The sequence below is a fragment of the Lagopus leucura genome, unplaced genomic scaffold (genome assembly GCF_019238085.1).
Source record: "Lagopus leucura isolate 7727_CA_CO unplaced genomic scaffold, USGS_WTPT01 Super-Scaffold_100002, whole genome shotgun sequence".
NCBI lineage: Eukaryota > Metazoa > Chordata > Aves > Galliformes > Phasianidae > Lagopus > Lagopus leucura.
Genome location: NW_024962263.1, coordinates 45805291 through 45821433, shown reverse-complemented (window position 1 = coordinate 45821433; position 16143 = coordinate 45805291). Strand labels below are relative to the sequence as shown.

Here is a 16143-nt window from a genome sequence, read left to right as displayed (position 1 = left end):
AAAAGTAAGCATTTCAAAATGTGAAAGATGGAGCATCTTCTTGATCTGTAGAGCCCAAGGGCTGTAGGAGCCCCAGGAATTGTTGCTACTGAGAGCAGCCAGAGCCCACATTCTTGGAAATGCAAGTACTCCAGAGCTCTGCCTTGATTTGGGAGGACTCTCTGAAACCTCTTGACTTTGCTCTGTGTCGCAGAGTTCAAATTCCAAAGGGAGAAGCAGCCAACATGTATCTGTGTTTCCTGTTGCTTCAATAGGAGCAATCACAAGCTCTGAAATAAAAGAAGCCACTAGCACTGGCAACTATTGATTCAGCAGGATCATCTGTATTCTAGCAAAGAATGCTCTTAAGTCTTATATAATTCCTTTCCTCCTTTCAAGCAAAGGCAGGAACTGGCTAGAATCAAGGTCACAGAGAAATTAAGCAGACCAGAAATGTGAAAAGCGTCATAAATGAAAAGTCAGCCAGCTGTAAAGACTCAAAGGAATGTTAAACTGGTAATGTTCATATAATTACTGTTCCCTGCTTTTAACAGAGGGTAATTTATTTTTTTTTCCTGTGTTCCACTGGGTATATTGCTTTGTCCCTCAGGTGATCTCTTCAGTGCCTTGGACTTTCCATTCCTCTACTTCTACAGATTTCATAGCAGTTGCTGTGCCAGGTAACTTCTCTGTTATGTGGATGTGTGAATTTTTTCATAATAAAAGATAATGTTAAGTTTCAACCTTGATCCTCAGTTAAAAACTCCAGAGGATTCAAAACCTTAGTTATACCAGTTTGTGCTGGCATAAGCCAGTAAAACTCCAGAGAATATGTATCGGTGCATACCTGTGGCTATTCATTTGAAGGCATGAGTTCAAATGTGCTGGACTTTGTCTTGTCACAAATGAGGTAAACGTGATTGAGTATATTTCCTGTAGGTCTTAATTACCTCAAGAAATTTATTTGAAAAAAAAAAAATTGGAATATTTTTCCCCTCTGAGAAGAAAATATTTTTTTAAGCTGTCTGATGACAAAAAGATTTCCTGATTGTTAGGAATTGTATTTGTATTTTGATTCTGCATTAGAGTGTTATTAAAAATTATTGTTAAATAATTTCCCTGTCTAGATAGTTTTATGGTATTGAAGTGTTTTTTGTTTGTTTGTTTGTTTTTGAGAAAGAAATGTACACACTATATTATATATATTGCAGTTAGCTGTTGAATAACTTGTTCCCCTGTAGCTAGGGAAAGTCTGTTTCTTCTTGAAGAATCATAGAATCATAGAATGGTTTGGATTGGAAGGGACCTTTACGATCACCTAGCTCCAACCCCCTGCTATAGGCAGGGATACCTCCCTCTAGACCAGGTTGCTCAAAGCCCCATCCAGCCTGGCCTTGAACTCCTTCGGGGTGGAGGCATCCAAAACCTCACTGGACAGCCTGTTCCAGTGTCTCACCAGCCTCACAGTAAAGTCCTTCTCCTCAGGGCTGTTCTCAAGCCATTCTCTGCCCAGCCTGTACTTGTGCTTGGATTGCCCCAACACAGGTGCAGGACCTTGCACTTGGCCTTGCTGAGCTCCATGGGTTTGTCATGGGCCCACCTACCAAGCCTGTCCATATCCCTCTGGATGTCATCCCTTCCCTATAGTGTATCAACTGCACCATTCAGCTTGGTGTTGTCTGTACACTTGCTGAGGATGCACTTGATCTCACTGTCGATGTCACCTACAGAAGTGTTGAACAGCACCAGTCTCTATGCTGATCCCTGAGCAACACTACTTGTCATTGGTCTTCATTTGGACACTGAGCCATTGACCACAACTCTCTGAGCGTGACCATCCAACCAATTTCTTATCCAGCGAGTTGTCTATCCATCAAATCCATTTTTCTCCAATTTGGCAACCAGGATGTTGTGCTGGACAATGTCAGATGCTTTGCACAAGTTGTGGTAGATAACGTCAGTTGCTCTTCTTTTATCCACTGACACTATATCTCCATCATAAAAGGCCACCAAGTTTGTCAGGCATGACTTGCCCTTGGTGCAGCAATGTTGGTCACCACAACATGGTCAGACAGGTTCTAATGGATATTTAGCTATCCTGGATATTCTCTTTCATGCTACTAGTATTTTATTACTTTTGCAGACTTCTGCTTCTGTTTCCATTGACCCAGCTTCAGCATGCGTGTATTAGATGGCACTGTACACTACACTCTTCTAAAACAATTGAAGAGGAATAGATGGAATAGATGAAGAGGAATAGATCTCAGTTGCTCACCATCTTGTCATGCAGTGTCTCTGTAGATGTAAAGAATTTGAAGGAAACTTCTACAACATAAAGTAATGGTAACTGATGCAGATAAATATTCTGCTCAGAATGTCTGAGGCATTAGTAGTTAGATGCAAACTACTCTATTTATTTAATGAAACAAACATATATTTCACAGAATCACAGAATCACAGAATTGTAGGGGTTGGAAGGGACCTCCTGAGATCATCGAGTCCAACCCCCCTGCCAAAGCAGGTTCCCTACAGCAGGTCGCACAGGTAGGCATCCAGGCAGGTCTTGAACATCTCCAGAGAAGGAGACTCCACCACCTCCCTGGGCAGCCTGTTCCAGTGCTCCGTCACCTCACCGTAAAGAAGTTCTTGCGCATGTTTGTGCAGAACTTCCTATGCTGCAGTTTCCAGCCGTTTCCCCTTGTCCTGTCTCCACTTACCACTGAAAACAGTCCGGCCTCGCCATTCTGCCCCCCACACCTTAGATATTTATAGACCTGGATCAGGTCCCCTCTCAGTCTCCTTTTCTCAAGGCTGAACAGACCCAGTTCACTCAGCCTTTCCTCATAGGGGAGATGCTCCAGGCCCTTCACCATCTTCGTGGCCTGAATTTAATTCTGACATTAGTATTTCAGGTATAATAATTAGCTGTTCTGTCTGAATTACACCAAACATCTTCAAGTCACTTTGACTAACAGCACTTTTCACCAGGACAGAAGGTGCAGAACAAATTTTAGTCAGCTACTGGACTTTCAGAATATTGAGCAGTGGTGCTTCACTGAACTGTCTGATTTCTCAGGGTGGGATGTTGTGTGTCTGGTAGCTTCTGTTTGCTTCTGTTTTTTGTCACTAAAGTGTTGTCTTTCTTAGCTGTGTCTACTGGGGTCTGGTGCTAATGGCTCAGTGTAGGAAACCATAGTGCCTCCTGCTTCTGGGCAGTTACCTTACACTACCATTTACTGTATGACAAATAGCTGTGTATTGACATGTGGTTGAGACATGATTTTCTACATGCCTTGAGCAGGGAGCAGCACTTTGCTCAGGTGCTGGAGTCCAGCGTAGAAATTCTAGCCTGCTATTGCAGGGAAGATGTCAAATATCGAGAACTGCTCATCCATTTCAAGGACTTTTTGCTAAACTTCTTGCACTTCTTGCTGCTCCACCTGAGGGCCCCATTGATCCTATTTCCTTTACCATGCAATTTCCCATGGTAGTTAGTAATCTCTCATGCCCCACAGCCTTATGTATCTTGAAGTCCTTTTCTATTCCCTCTTGCTAATTTACGCTATTTCAGTGTTCAGAGAGTATGTTACAAGTAGAAAAAAATCCACAGCAAAGGTTGTAAGCCTCATGAGGTCCGATTAGCTGTGGAACAAAGTTTCTTCAAAGGTAGCATTGGCTACAGGAGGGACTACTGTCCTATATGACTTTAGAGTCAAAATTAACTGCATTGTCAATAAGAGCTTTGGAGTGTTCTCTCTTTACTGCTGTTGAATCTTCTACCTGTTATCTGGGAAGGATATATTTGAGTTCTTAATTAGAAAATAGGTTTCATGAAGTTTAAACAGCTTGAAAGCTTCAGGAAGCAGCTTTCCAATGGTTATCCTTTGGTTCAACCTCTGTGGAGGTGGAAGTAAGTTTCTTGCCAACCATGTGGCTTCTCTTGAAATCAGCATTGCCTTTATTTAAAGCTGTTTCAAGTGTCTCAAGGTGAATATTTGGCCCCATTTTTCCAATAATCTCTACTTTTCTGATTACACAAGTATATTAGAGACTAGCCATTAAGACTTGCTTTACTCAGACCCCAGTCACTGACTGAACAAAACCCCGGATTTGCTGGACATAATGTAAGCTCTTTTGTTGACCAGCTTGCTTTGTTCAAATGAGATTAACACTACTTGAAGGGTACTTGTTCAGATCTACATTAGGAAAACTGAGATGCTTGTAAAAGACCGCTTAACTGAAATTAAGAGACTTTATTGACAAGTTTTCCCTGTCCTTTGCAGTGGACTCTTGGGATTCTTTCTGATGTTGCACACAGTGAAGCTAAAAAGCAGCACAACCTCAGGGCAATACGCAGCATGGAGTTTCCTTGCAAAGGTAAGAAAAAAGATCATACAGGAACGTAGGAGGACAGAGGAAATCCTGAATTTCCTTAGTTTCCCCCGCTATTCCTACTTGATAGGGCCTGTCCATTCAGGCTGCTCATAGACATTAGGTATCCATCAGGTATCGTTTGAGTCCATAGTAAACCTGAATCATTAGCAAAGATAAAAGACTTTGTATAGACCAAGTTCAGTGGAGCTGTTCTGATTACTGTAGCTGAGGATTTGGCCTACTGAATTCAAGCAATGTAAATCAAAAAATGCCAAAGGTGTTTTGGAGAAAAATGTTCTTTCTGATAGTGTGTGCATCACCTCTTTCCAGTATGTCAGAATCAAGAACTAAGAGCAGTTCTGTGAAGGTAAGCACCAGAACTCCCACTGCCATCATCGTGGGGCAGAGAATGTCATTTGCCTTGACATTTCCAGAGTTTCTGACAGTATCTGCTACAGTGCTCTTGTATTCAAATGTGGCTGTTACAGTCTGGATGGTCAATTAGGTGGATGAAAGACTAGTTGGATAATCTGGCTCAGATTGTAATAGTTAACAATTCCTGTTCTTTCTAGAGACTTGTGACAGCTCAAGTAGACAGGAGTATATCCTGGAATCTATCCCGTTTAACATCTCTGTCAGGGAATAATAGGTGATAGAGAAACTCAAGTGAGAAGAACAGCAAATGAAGCTTGGTTTGTCCAGTATAGAGAGCTTCATTATGGTCTTTGTGGCCTACAGCTTCCTCACAAGGGGAGTGAAGAAGCAGGTGCTAATCTCTTCTCTATAGTGACGGTGATTGGACCCAAGGAAACAGCATGGAGCTGTGTCATGGGAGGATCAGATTGGGTGTTAAGAAAAGGTTCATCTCCAAGAGAGGGTTGGGCACTGGAACAAGGTCCCCAGGGCAGTTGTCACAGCACCAAGATGTATTTAGACAATACTCTCAGATGTATGGTTTGAATTTTGAGTGGTTCTTGATGGGAGCTAGGAGTTGGACTCAGTGAGTTCCTTCCAGCTCGGGATCTTCTGTGATTCTATGACCAGTCAATAGCACCAAGGACAGTGTTGCCCTCCCGAGGGATTTGGACAGACTGGAGGTATGAGTCTTGCATAATTCAGCAGGGACAGATGTGAAGTCCTGCACATAGAAAGGAAGTATCCCTGGCAATATTACAAATTGGAGACTGCCTGGCTGGGAAGCAGCTCTGTGAGAAAGAACCTGGGGATTTTGGGAGACAGCAAACTGACCATGAGCCACAGCATGTCCTGGCAATAAAGAAGACCAAAAGTGTCCTGAATTGTATCAGTAGTAGCAAAGACAGTAAATTAATGGAAGCCATCATTTCCTTCTACTCACCTCCTGTTAGACCCCATCTGGAATTGGGAATCATAAAATCATAGAATCATTTTGGTTGGAAAAGACCTTCAAGATCATCAAGCCTGATCAACAACCTGACCTACCAAGTCTAATCATTAAACCGTGTCCTTTTGTTCCATGGCAGTATTTCTTAAGTGCCTCAAGAGATGGGGACTCCACCACTGCTCTGGGCAGCACATTCCAATGCTTGACCACCCTTTCCACAAAGAAATTCCTTCTAATGTCCAATCCAAACCTTTCCTGGTACAACTTGAGGCTGTTTCCTGCATCCTATCACATCACCTGAGAAAAATGATTGATACCCTCTTTGCTGCAACCTTTCAGGTAGTTGTAGTGAGCAACAAGATCTCTCCCCAGACTAAGCAGCCTCCGTTCCCTCAGTCGCTCCTCATAATTCTTGTTTTCTAACACTCTCACCAGCTTTGTTGTTCCTGTCTGAACACATCTGAACAATTTAGTAAACTTCTTGTGGTGAGGGGTCTCAAAATGAACATGATATTCAAGTTGCCACATACAAGGGAACAATTTTTTTCCTAGTCCTGCTGGCAGCACTGATTTTGATGCAGGCCAGGATACCCTTGGCCTTTTTCTGCTGGGCAACTTCCCAAACACTCGTCCCCAAGCCTGTACTGCTACATAGGGGTGTTATGACCCAAGTGCAGGACTTGACACTTTGCTTTATTGAATGTTATGCAGTTGAACTTAGCCCATTGATCTAGCCTATCTAGGCTAGAATTTTCTTTAGGGTCTTTTAATACAAGGAAGATACTGATGAACTGTAGTGATTTTAGCACAGTCACCAAGATAGTAATTGGCTTAGTGATCATGCCCTCTTAGGAAAGGCTGCAGGACTTTGGGTTTATTCAGTCTGGAGCTGAACAGCTGGAAAAATCCCTCTGGGAGGAAGTCCTTCTGGGGGACACTTAGCAGCAGCTCCTTCAGTTATTCTAGGGGGGCTGTGCAGTCTACGTCTGTGAAGGCTTTCAAGATCCAACTGCACAAAGTGGTGAGCAACCTGCTCTGATGCCCTTAGATTAATTCCTATTAAAATTACCCGGTGATTTGTGAATTGAGAGTGTGGCTGTACTTGTTGTAAGTTAATAACAGCTTATCTATTACATTATCAATAGTAAATGCAGTCAGAAAAGCTAATCTGACTCCTCTTCCCTTGTTAGATATTACTTAGTTTTCATTACCCTCAGCTAGGTCATATGAAAATCACAACCTTGTTATGTTGTTGATGATCACAACTTTCTTACTACACTGAATGAACTGTTACCTTAAGAAAAAGTAAACTTGCACAATATGCCTCTTTACAATCTGTGCTGAGACTATTCTTTGCTGGTTTGGGGTTTATTTTTGGTTTTGTTTTTTTTCTGGCTGTAACAAGAAGGGAGCAGTGTGGCTCATTTTTGCTTTACCAACTGTTTCAACGTTGTACAATTCACACAGAGTTTCTCACAAGTTTAAATTTTTCACAAACATTCTGACTGCACAGATTTTAATGCCTTACCTTTCTTCTTACTCCTTGGTGTCAGGTCAGCTGACCTGAAATTTACTCCTACATTTATGGTTTTTAGTTCTCTGGGCTGGAGATGGGAATAGCTGTCTCTGCTAGTAGGTATCGTGTGTAACAAGAAATGGTTCTACATGTGGTATTTATGACCTGTCTGTAAAAAATTTAAGCAAAGATGTGTTGTGAAATATACTTTAAGCAGTTTGGGTCCTTCCCAGCTGAAGTGAATCAGAGCCACAAAGTCTGGACTGGATCAAAGCTTTCCCAACATTCAAGTATTTCTAGATTTGTGGGGGTTTGGCCAGGTCTAGAAAGAAATCAAAGTTTGTTCTAGCCACTGTTGTCAGTAAGATTACGTGCTTTTGTAGCAACTGAACATTTTAGCTTGTATCACTGTGATAATTCAATCTGTTCTTTAGCCTTAAAAATCAGCGTGCAGCACATGGTGTAATTACTCATCTCACTTAGAAAGACTTTTGTAACAGAACAAATTAGTTCTTTTCCTACTGTAACTTCTAACCTAGTGCTCTAATTATATACCTTGTCTCCAATTCAAAGAGGGAAATAAGCAATACAGATATGAGATATTTCTATAATTTCTGAGTAATTTTATCAAAACTAGCAGTTTCCTCAGTGTCTTCCATTAGTGTTTAAAGCTCACTATGAGAATGTTTTAGAGCTCAGTTATACCCATCCGAGACAGTATTAGGATCATGGAGGAGCTGCTGCTCTGAGTGCTGAAATGCAACTGATTCTGGGGTAGATGACAATGAATGCTTCAAAAATCCAGATACACATCAATTTTAGAATGGGACAGACACAGATGGGTAGAAAGCAATGAGCTGAATGGCTGTTTGCCTGCAAAGGTAAGGGTTGACCTACCAGCTCCTGCAAAATTCTCACCAGCTGTCTTGCAATAATAAGGAACCACTGATTTACATATGGATTAGTTAGGAAGAATCGTATCTACCTGATTACTAATGCTGCTTCCTGCAAGTGTTAGGAGGCATTATCAGTACATACTGATCCAACTCAAGCCTGGGTGAGGGCTGTCTCAAACACATCATAAGCCATGAAAGGCACAAAAAGTAGTATTGTAAAAATATCTTCAAACTCAAGTGTGCAACTCCTTTAAAAAAAGGGCAGGGAAGGGAAGGGAATTGATGTGGATAAAGAATACAGATAAAAACTATTTGATTTTGGACTTGGAGAATGAGATCCATTGGGGGGGGAGGGGAGAAGGGGAGAAGTCTGGGTAACAACAGCAACTTTACATTCCCACTCGAGCATTTTTCTTGTATTGAGTAGTGCCCTAGATTGTCCTCTTAATCTCTCAGTCTGACTGCAGTTTTTACCAGCAATTGGAAAGGAGAAGCACTTGAGTCCAGAATATGTTTATCCTGCAAATGAGCCAGGAAGAGAGAATGCTGTAGCCCTCAGACAGCAAGCAGCACAAGCCTCTAGGGAGGTGCAGAGAATTGCAGAATCTGTTTTCCATTTGGATGCTTTGTACCTATGTGACTGACAAGCTGGGGGCTGAGATTGCTGCCACCACTTCATTTCTTGTTAAGTATTGATAGACCAATAAACTAACCATGAGATTTAGTTGGGTTTCTTTAGGGATCCAAGGATACATTCTTTGTGAAACCCACATATTTGGCCTTCCTGCCCTCTAATATTTCATTCACTTAAAAACTAGAGCTGGGTTATAACTTGCTTTTACAGTGGTTACTTTGGCGGTAGCAACTTAATCATTGCATGAGGTCTTTAAGTTCTTTCCCGTAATGATTTTTGATAGCTTTCATGTCAAAGCATTGCTCTGTGCATAGACAGGTGAAGCACAGGTTCCATCTGTGTGCATAACCCTGCGTGATGTCTTTGGTGACAAACACACTGCACTTGTGCTGTGAAAGCAAACATTGTGCACGTTAGTCATGTCTGTATAGATTGGTGAGGAATGCCAAAAAATTGCTAAAGTGATTTGAAAAGCAAACAAAAAAGTTGTTTAAAAGCCCAAGAAATATGGAATGCTTTGTCATAGCCTTGCACAGATTTAATCCCCAGGAGAGCAGGGATTTGAAGCTGGATGAGATTTTTTGTTTTGATTTGAAAGCTGTGCTAGCATTATGGGTTGTGTACTGGAAAGAAAAACTGGAGATGCTCATATACACAGACAGAAGCATCTGGTGAGAGTGCTAATGAGCCTTAACAGTGTTGTCAGGGAATTTGTTTAGATTAGGGCTGCCAATCTATATCTGATGATTAAACCTGTTAGTGCCTCTAAAAATCAAGCAGCAGAAATACACTGCATCATGAATAGAACAGAACAGTAGTATCTCTTAACTTTCGGCAAGATACGTGTTACTTATGAATTTATACTCCTATTTCTTGTTTAGTGTTATCCCAGTAAAACTTGTGGCAGTGAATTCAGCTTGATTCCAGTAGAAACCTCCTGAGACAAATTTTATAAGGAGGAAGAATGAAAGGGAAGGGCAGTAGAAGGTGGGTTTAGGATTTTCTCTTTCTTCCTCCTTTCTGTGAAGAAATGAAGTTGAATAACTGCAATCAGACTGCACTGAATTTTTCACAAGTTTTTGTACATTGTCGGGAAGAAAATTTATGCAGGAATATGCCTGTCTTTTCTTTATGCCCATCCAGTGCACAATTGTTTAATCTCTAGTGTATCTGAATCACGTTGGAAGCTCCTTGGTTCATAAGAGCATCTACCAACAGCTGCTTTGGTTCCTTGCTTATTAACTTTAGAAGCATTTGCTCCAGGTCTCCCCATATTTTATGCTGGCGGCCAGGCATTGCAAAAGTAGTTCTGCAGGAACATCTGAAAGAACATCTTTTCTGCAGGTCCCACATAACTGACTGTTGTCCACTGTACTTAAACCCCAGAAGTTTTGGTCATCCCCCAGAATACCTAACAGCTATTCAGGATGTCTCCTGTAGTCTTTGATTTTTGGTTTTGTGTCTGTGCATCTACTCTTTAGGTCCCCATGGTGTCTTGAAGAGAAAGCATAGAGTATATCCGTATTTATATGATAAAGGACGATAACACTCCTAAAGATTGAAAAGCACTGACATTTTTTATTAAAGCAGAAATTCACTTTTTTCCTCACTTCTCATAAAATAGAAAGGCTACAGTGGCAAATCTTCTGGGGCTCCTAGCCTGGTTATGCTCACTGTTCCTCTTCACACATAGCAATTGACTTAAGAATTGTATCTACTTAATTTAAAGAGGCAAACCAACTCAGAGAAATAAAACAAATTCATCTCTTTTCTACATGTTTGCAGTTTTAATCCTTTTCCCGAAGCACATGCACTCCTAATGTCAATTTCTTAGTTCCTGTCTTGCACTGCTACTTAGCATATAAGTGCTATAAAATATTGTCCATAACATCAGCTCCTTACTTCTGCTCAGCGGTGTTTACTTACAGAAATAAGTGCCATTGTAAGAGTCTTGCTATTGGCACCAGATGAAGCAAATGGCTCCCTTGTGCATCTCTGCCCTGTTGGGAGAGGATTCCGGATAAACGCTTGTGTTTAAAGATTTTATGTGTGTATCATAACCAGAAGAATGTGTTTGGCTGCCTGGCACTTGACTGTTTGGTTCTACTGCAGACTGAAGTTTCTCTTCTTTGTGTGCTGCTGTACGCAGGCGAAAGTGACTGTGAGATTCTTGGCTGAAATGATGTTGCTTTCTTGGCATGGGCCTTGCAAATCTTTATGCAAGAATGTCATAAACTCCCACTGCAGTTCCATAAACACAGTATGAGCTGCATGCAAGGCTGTCTCAAGATATCTGCTCCCTCGACCTGGAAAAACTGCAGATGCAAGGCAGAGAATCTCCATGTGAGAGGGAGATTTGTGTGCTAGAATCGACCAGTCTGTGCTGGTGGTGCACCAGTGGGGTTTGAAGTGCATCTCTAACCTGAGAGAGGGTGTTTCCACAACTATATGCTTTCATGTGTGCCAAGGAGGAGTTAAGTAGAAGTGAGCTTCCTCTGTCTCCATGCTAAATGTACTTTTACGCACGTGGATATGCACGCACCTGCATAAACATGACTAAGGATGGTAAAAATTCTCATTAATTTGTGCTCAGCCCTCACTGTATGAAATATGTAATTTTATTCTTGACACATGTACTTGATTCCTGTCAGTCACCATCGGGATGGTAAAATACCTAAGAAGAGAAAATGTGTTTCTCAGCTGAACTTGAGGAGCTGGTGAGGTAATCAGTGTGCTCTTAACTGCATCTTATAGATTATAAAAAAGACGAGTTGCAGAAACCTGTAAGTGTGAGGTTTTGAGTAGTTTCCATGGAGACAACTTGATAGTTACATTGTAGCATCCAAAACTAATTATGCCATGTAATTGTTGGGAAGACATCGGTCTCCATAACAACACCTCTGTGCTACATGACCACTAAGCTAAGTGGCACAGGCTCCCTGCGGCGTGAGCACAATTCAGAAAAGCTGTCTTGTAAGAATAGCTGAGACTTATTGGAGATTTTGCATCTCCAAGTAATGGCAAGTTTTCAGATATTTATTAACAGGCATTTTATAGAGCTACAGTTGTGTATCCACTGAAAATGGCAACTGCACAACTTCTGGGCATGAAGGGGTCACACAGATAAGTACATAAAATGTGTGTTGCAGCTCAGGGTTAGTATTGCAGTATAATCTGTGCTCAGTATAATAGACTTACAATCTCAGCATACACGAATTGATAAATTGAGCCCAAAGAGATGCTCTGAATTAGTTTTTCTTCTGTCCATCATTAATATCCAGTGCACTGTGCACATTTGGGATTGCCATTCTCTCGAACATAAAGATAACTTCAGCAGTGCTGATTTGGAGTATTTTTTTCTCCCCTGCCCTTGAGAGACTGTCTCTATAGATTTGACAGTAGAAAATGGCAATTTAAAAGTAGATTTTGCCTGCTGTATGGAATTTTGAATTGCAGAGGGTGCAGGTTCATTGGTTCCTCTGCGTAATTGATTCCCATTCTCCTGTGTTTCTATTTAGTCTCCTAGAGTTAGTTATATATGGAGAGCTGAGGCTGGGGGATGAATCATAAGTGTGCCAAAGAGATGACAAAAGAATAAGGACTGGGTTGGAAATAGTTTCTATCAGTAATACTGATGTAAATGCCAAAATTATATGGGAAAACTTCGCTGTCTAACATACCAATATAGAAGATTTCAGAATTTAATTGATGTAGGCTTCCAAAAATGACCAAGAAGTAGCCAGGTTCTTCCCCTTTCTGGTTCTTGGTTCTTTTCAAGATCTGGATTGCTGGCTGCTTTTTTTTTTGACTCTTAGAGACCTTCCTGGGTGAGATGTCTCCAAACTCACAAATCTTGAGCCTGATCATTGACCTTTGATAGGCACTTGGTGTCACATTCCAGGCTGCTTTCTTCAGAAACTTCTCATGGCAGTGAGATGATGCTGTCTGGAATGAGTCTTCCCATCTCTCTTCCCCTTCCAGCTCAGAACCAAAAATGTGCAAAATCTCAGTGCATTCATTTCTCAATCTCACTCTGGATAGTTTCTTAAGGGTTTAGATTTTGACTTTTGTTGAAAGCTAGCAAGTGGCCGTAGAGCTCTGGGAGAGGCAGACTGAATGGCTGATGTCCCCTGCTTTATATTCAGTCCCTGAAAGATGTGGTACTCAGGGAAGGTACATAAGCTTCACACAATCATGGGATATGACTGCAGGCTGTTTCTGTCCTATCTCTAGCTAGCATGGGAAGGAAGGTGCCGACTCCAGCTTTCTCTCCATGCTTATTGCTATGGATGGCTGTCCCAGGAGGGCAGAAGGCAATGGATCATTTTACAGAGCTTCCTCAACATTACTAAGTGAGTGCTTGGCCAAAGGCTGTGGTCGCTTCCATCACTGCTATGGGACACTCAGGGACTGCTGACGCCCACAGTGCTGAATGCATAACGCTGTGTTGTTCATAAAAGGCCTTTACTCAAAATGGATTGGCTGTGTTAAAGGATGTGTTGGCCTTAAAAAACTTTTTTTTAAGAATCACTTATTTAAGGTTTTTGATGGAATATTTTGACCTTTTCTATCAGTGAATGGTTAGAAAGCCTTGGAAAGATTGTTGGTTTTGAATGGAAAATTAGGGTTAAAGAATACCAATTCTTCTTTGCAATCTTTAGCATAATAATAATAATAATAGCATGTTGATTTATTTCCATTACATCATTACTAAAACAGCAAAAGCACATCAGAAAGTGGCAAGGCAAAGACTGTGGCTCTGTTACTGTTGGATTGTACGGAAAGGGGTCAGCAAAGGGTCTTAGTTATCTGGCCTGGGAATTGCTTGTTTATGAATCAGGTTTTCCCAAAGGAGCCATGAGATGGGAGATACAATAGGAAATGGACTTCATACATGCACAGAAATACCAAAGCTGTATGTGGGGGAGAGATGTTGATGGAAACTTGCTATTTTTTGCTAACAGATTTAAAAAAAAAAATAATTACGCATCCCAAAGTTTCCTATGCTATTTTTGGTACTAGTGATATCCCCACAGAGTTCTGAGTTAGTCATGACAGAAAATTGCTTTAGTATCGACAAAGAGTATGAACACTTATCTAAGTGTTTCTATAGGTTATAATAATGGGAAAAGGCCATTATATTGCTTTTCACACCTAAAGTATTCCCCTTAAACTAGATGACATTGTTGCCTCTAACAGTGCCTTTCAGCAACATTTGTGCTATCTGTGTATGGTCTTTTATAGCACTTATAGCTGTGATCCTAAGGGCAAGATGAGGTTTGAAGATGAACCCAAAAAATTCTCAAGCATTGCACTGACAATGACCTGTGACCCTGCAGTGTCAGGGGTGTACCAAAGTCAAGACTGCAGAGGTCAGTGGTAGCATATATCTCATCCTGTCTGTCAGAGAATCGCATTTGCTGATGCCTGTACTGTTTTTACTGGCTGCATTCTAACACAAAGATGTGTGGTGGTTGGCCAGAGATGTTAGTTCCATTGCACGTCTGATAGTACTCACAGTGTTGCTAATCGGGGTTTCCATCTGATGCAGTAAGAGTGTAACCAAAACATGGAATTCCCCAACTGCATGGCAGGTTGAGTGCCAACCTGTCTTTTGGAAAAATGTTCGTTTCCTTGGGCGCATGGAAGCATGTTGATGTAGCCTATAACATATCTGCCTTTGTTCCCTTTTTTGCCTTGGTTACATCACTGTTGAAGTCTTCTTTCAGAGGTCACTGTCCCTTGCACTCTGTTCTCGGCTGCTTCCAGAGAGAACTGAGAGTGATGGAAAGTATCAGCCTGGTTAATTTGGACTTTAGTGAGAATTATGAAATGGTGGGCTGAATGGTGAAGAATTATCACAAGTCACTAAAAGATATCTTCTCCTACAAATACAGTTTTCTACCACAATGCCAATGTATTCTACCTCCAGGAAACTCAGGCTAATTTTTCTCATCTTCATGGACTCAAACTGCTGAGAGCTTTACGCTCTGCTCCCTAGATTCATTCCCTGGACACCAGCTGAGTCATCACTGAGCCACTACTGTGGGGAGGTCACAGTTCACCTGTGAGGAGCTTGGAATTGCCTCATCTTTCACCTTTTGTCTGAGATCCTGATGCTGTAAGGCAGGCTGTTAGAGTGATCATTCCTGCCTGATCTGGCTACCAGCCCACCTGCTGGAGCCTTTGGATTTTGGAAGGAAGACAGACACTGGCAGATGCTAAGCTCAGTCCTTTGCAAGCAGCCAATTTCTTTTGGGCCAGATACATATAGCAAACTGTCAGTTTGCCTATTCAATTTGCCTCTGAAGTGTGACAATGAAAAATAGGGTCTTCTTACGTGGGTTATCAGCCTTCTCTGTCTCTTACAGTAACCTCTATTTCATAATCTCATAAGGGTTAGATGAGGTGAACAACAACTTGAAATGCCAAAAGGCTACTGCTGAGCTTAACATAAGATGAAGTGTATTTTATTGCAGTATTTTAAGAAGCAGAACGTTAGAACAGCTGGCCATTCCCCAGAACTAAAAAAAAAAAAAAATCAGACAAAATAAATACTTCTTTAATACAATAGACCATATTACTGACCAGTAAAATTCAGTGAAATACAGTGCTGAGACAACTGGCTGTAAAGAAAAAAGAATGCCATGGTTTTTTTACAGGTAGAAATCCACTCAGATGGCATTAGTGGGTTCCTAGTATTTTCAGCAGAAGCAGACATCATGTGAAAATCTTTGTGGGACAGAAGTGGAAAAACTAACAAGCTGCATGCCAAGGGGTATAAGTTTCCCATAAGCTAAGGTCAGTATAGAGATCCCTTCTTTTCTCTGATGTGTGTGTTGACTGCAGACTTGCTGCAAATTCTCCTGATGCCTCTGACATCAACCAGTTAACTTTTTTAAACCATGCCTTGGTTCACTCCTGTTGGTGTTAGTGATCTTAATAGTTAGAACACTCACTGCCGCTGTTGTTGCTGTTATTTGACAAGTGCTTGCTCCATTACACAAATATTTAATAATTAATAAAATAAGAACAAGATGATGAATCATGTTGCCCTGCCAGCTTCTGAGATCAAAGGTTTCAAGGGAGAGATGAGATGGCAGGAACAGTTTAAGGCCATTACAATAGCAGGTCAGAATGCAAGGAAAAAGAGACTCCTCAACAAACTGAACGGCAAAGGAAGAGAGCAATTCAGCATTAGATCAAATCATCATTAGATATGCATTAATAGTCAGTCTTGTAGCAGCAAGAAAAGACAAAGCACTGCTCAGCAAAGACAATCAAAATTACTTGGCCTAATGAAGCCTTTGTTTACTCCTCTTGAAATGACCTTTTTTGCCCTTATTTGACAGGTCTTCAGCTGCTACATGGATTGTGCATC

The 16143-nt window shown here is 41.2% G+C and overlaps 1 protein-coding gene across 4 annotated transcripts in view; it reads left to right on the top strand.

Moving 5' to 3' along the window:
• Positions 1 to 16143, top strand: part of TMEM241 (transmembrane protein 241) — a 51271-nt gene that overhangs the window by 22705 nt on the left and 12423 nt on the right. For 3 of the 4 annotated variants that reach the window (XM_042869246.1, XM_042869245.1, XM_042869244.1), the window contains exons 12-13: positions 590 to 659; positions 4263 to 4356. In XM_042869246.1, the coding sequence (XP_042725180.1) occupies positions 590 to 659; positions 4263 to 4356 (164 nt within the window). The remainder of the gene's footprint in view (positions 1 to 589; positions 660 to 4262; positions 4357 to 16143) is intronic. The other variant, XM_042869247.1, reaches the window with a different exon arrangement.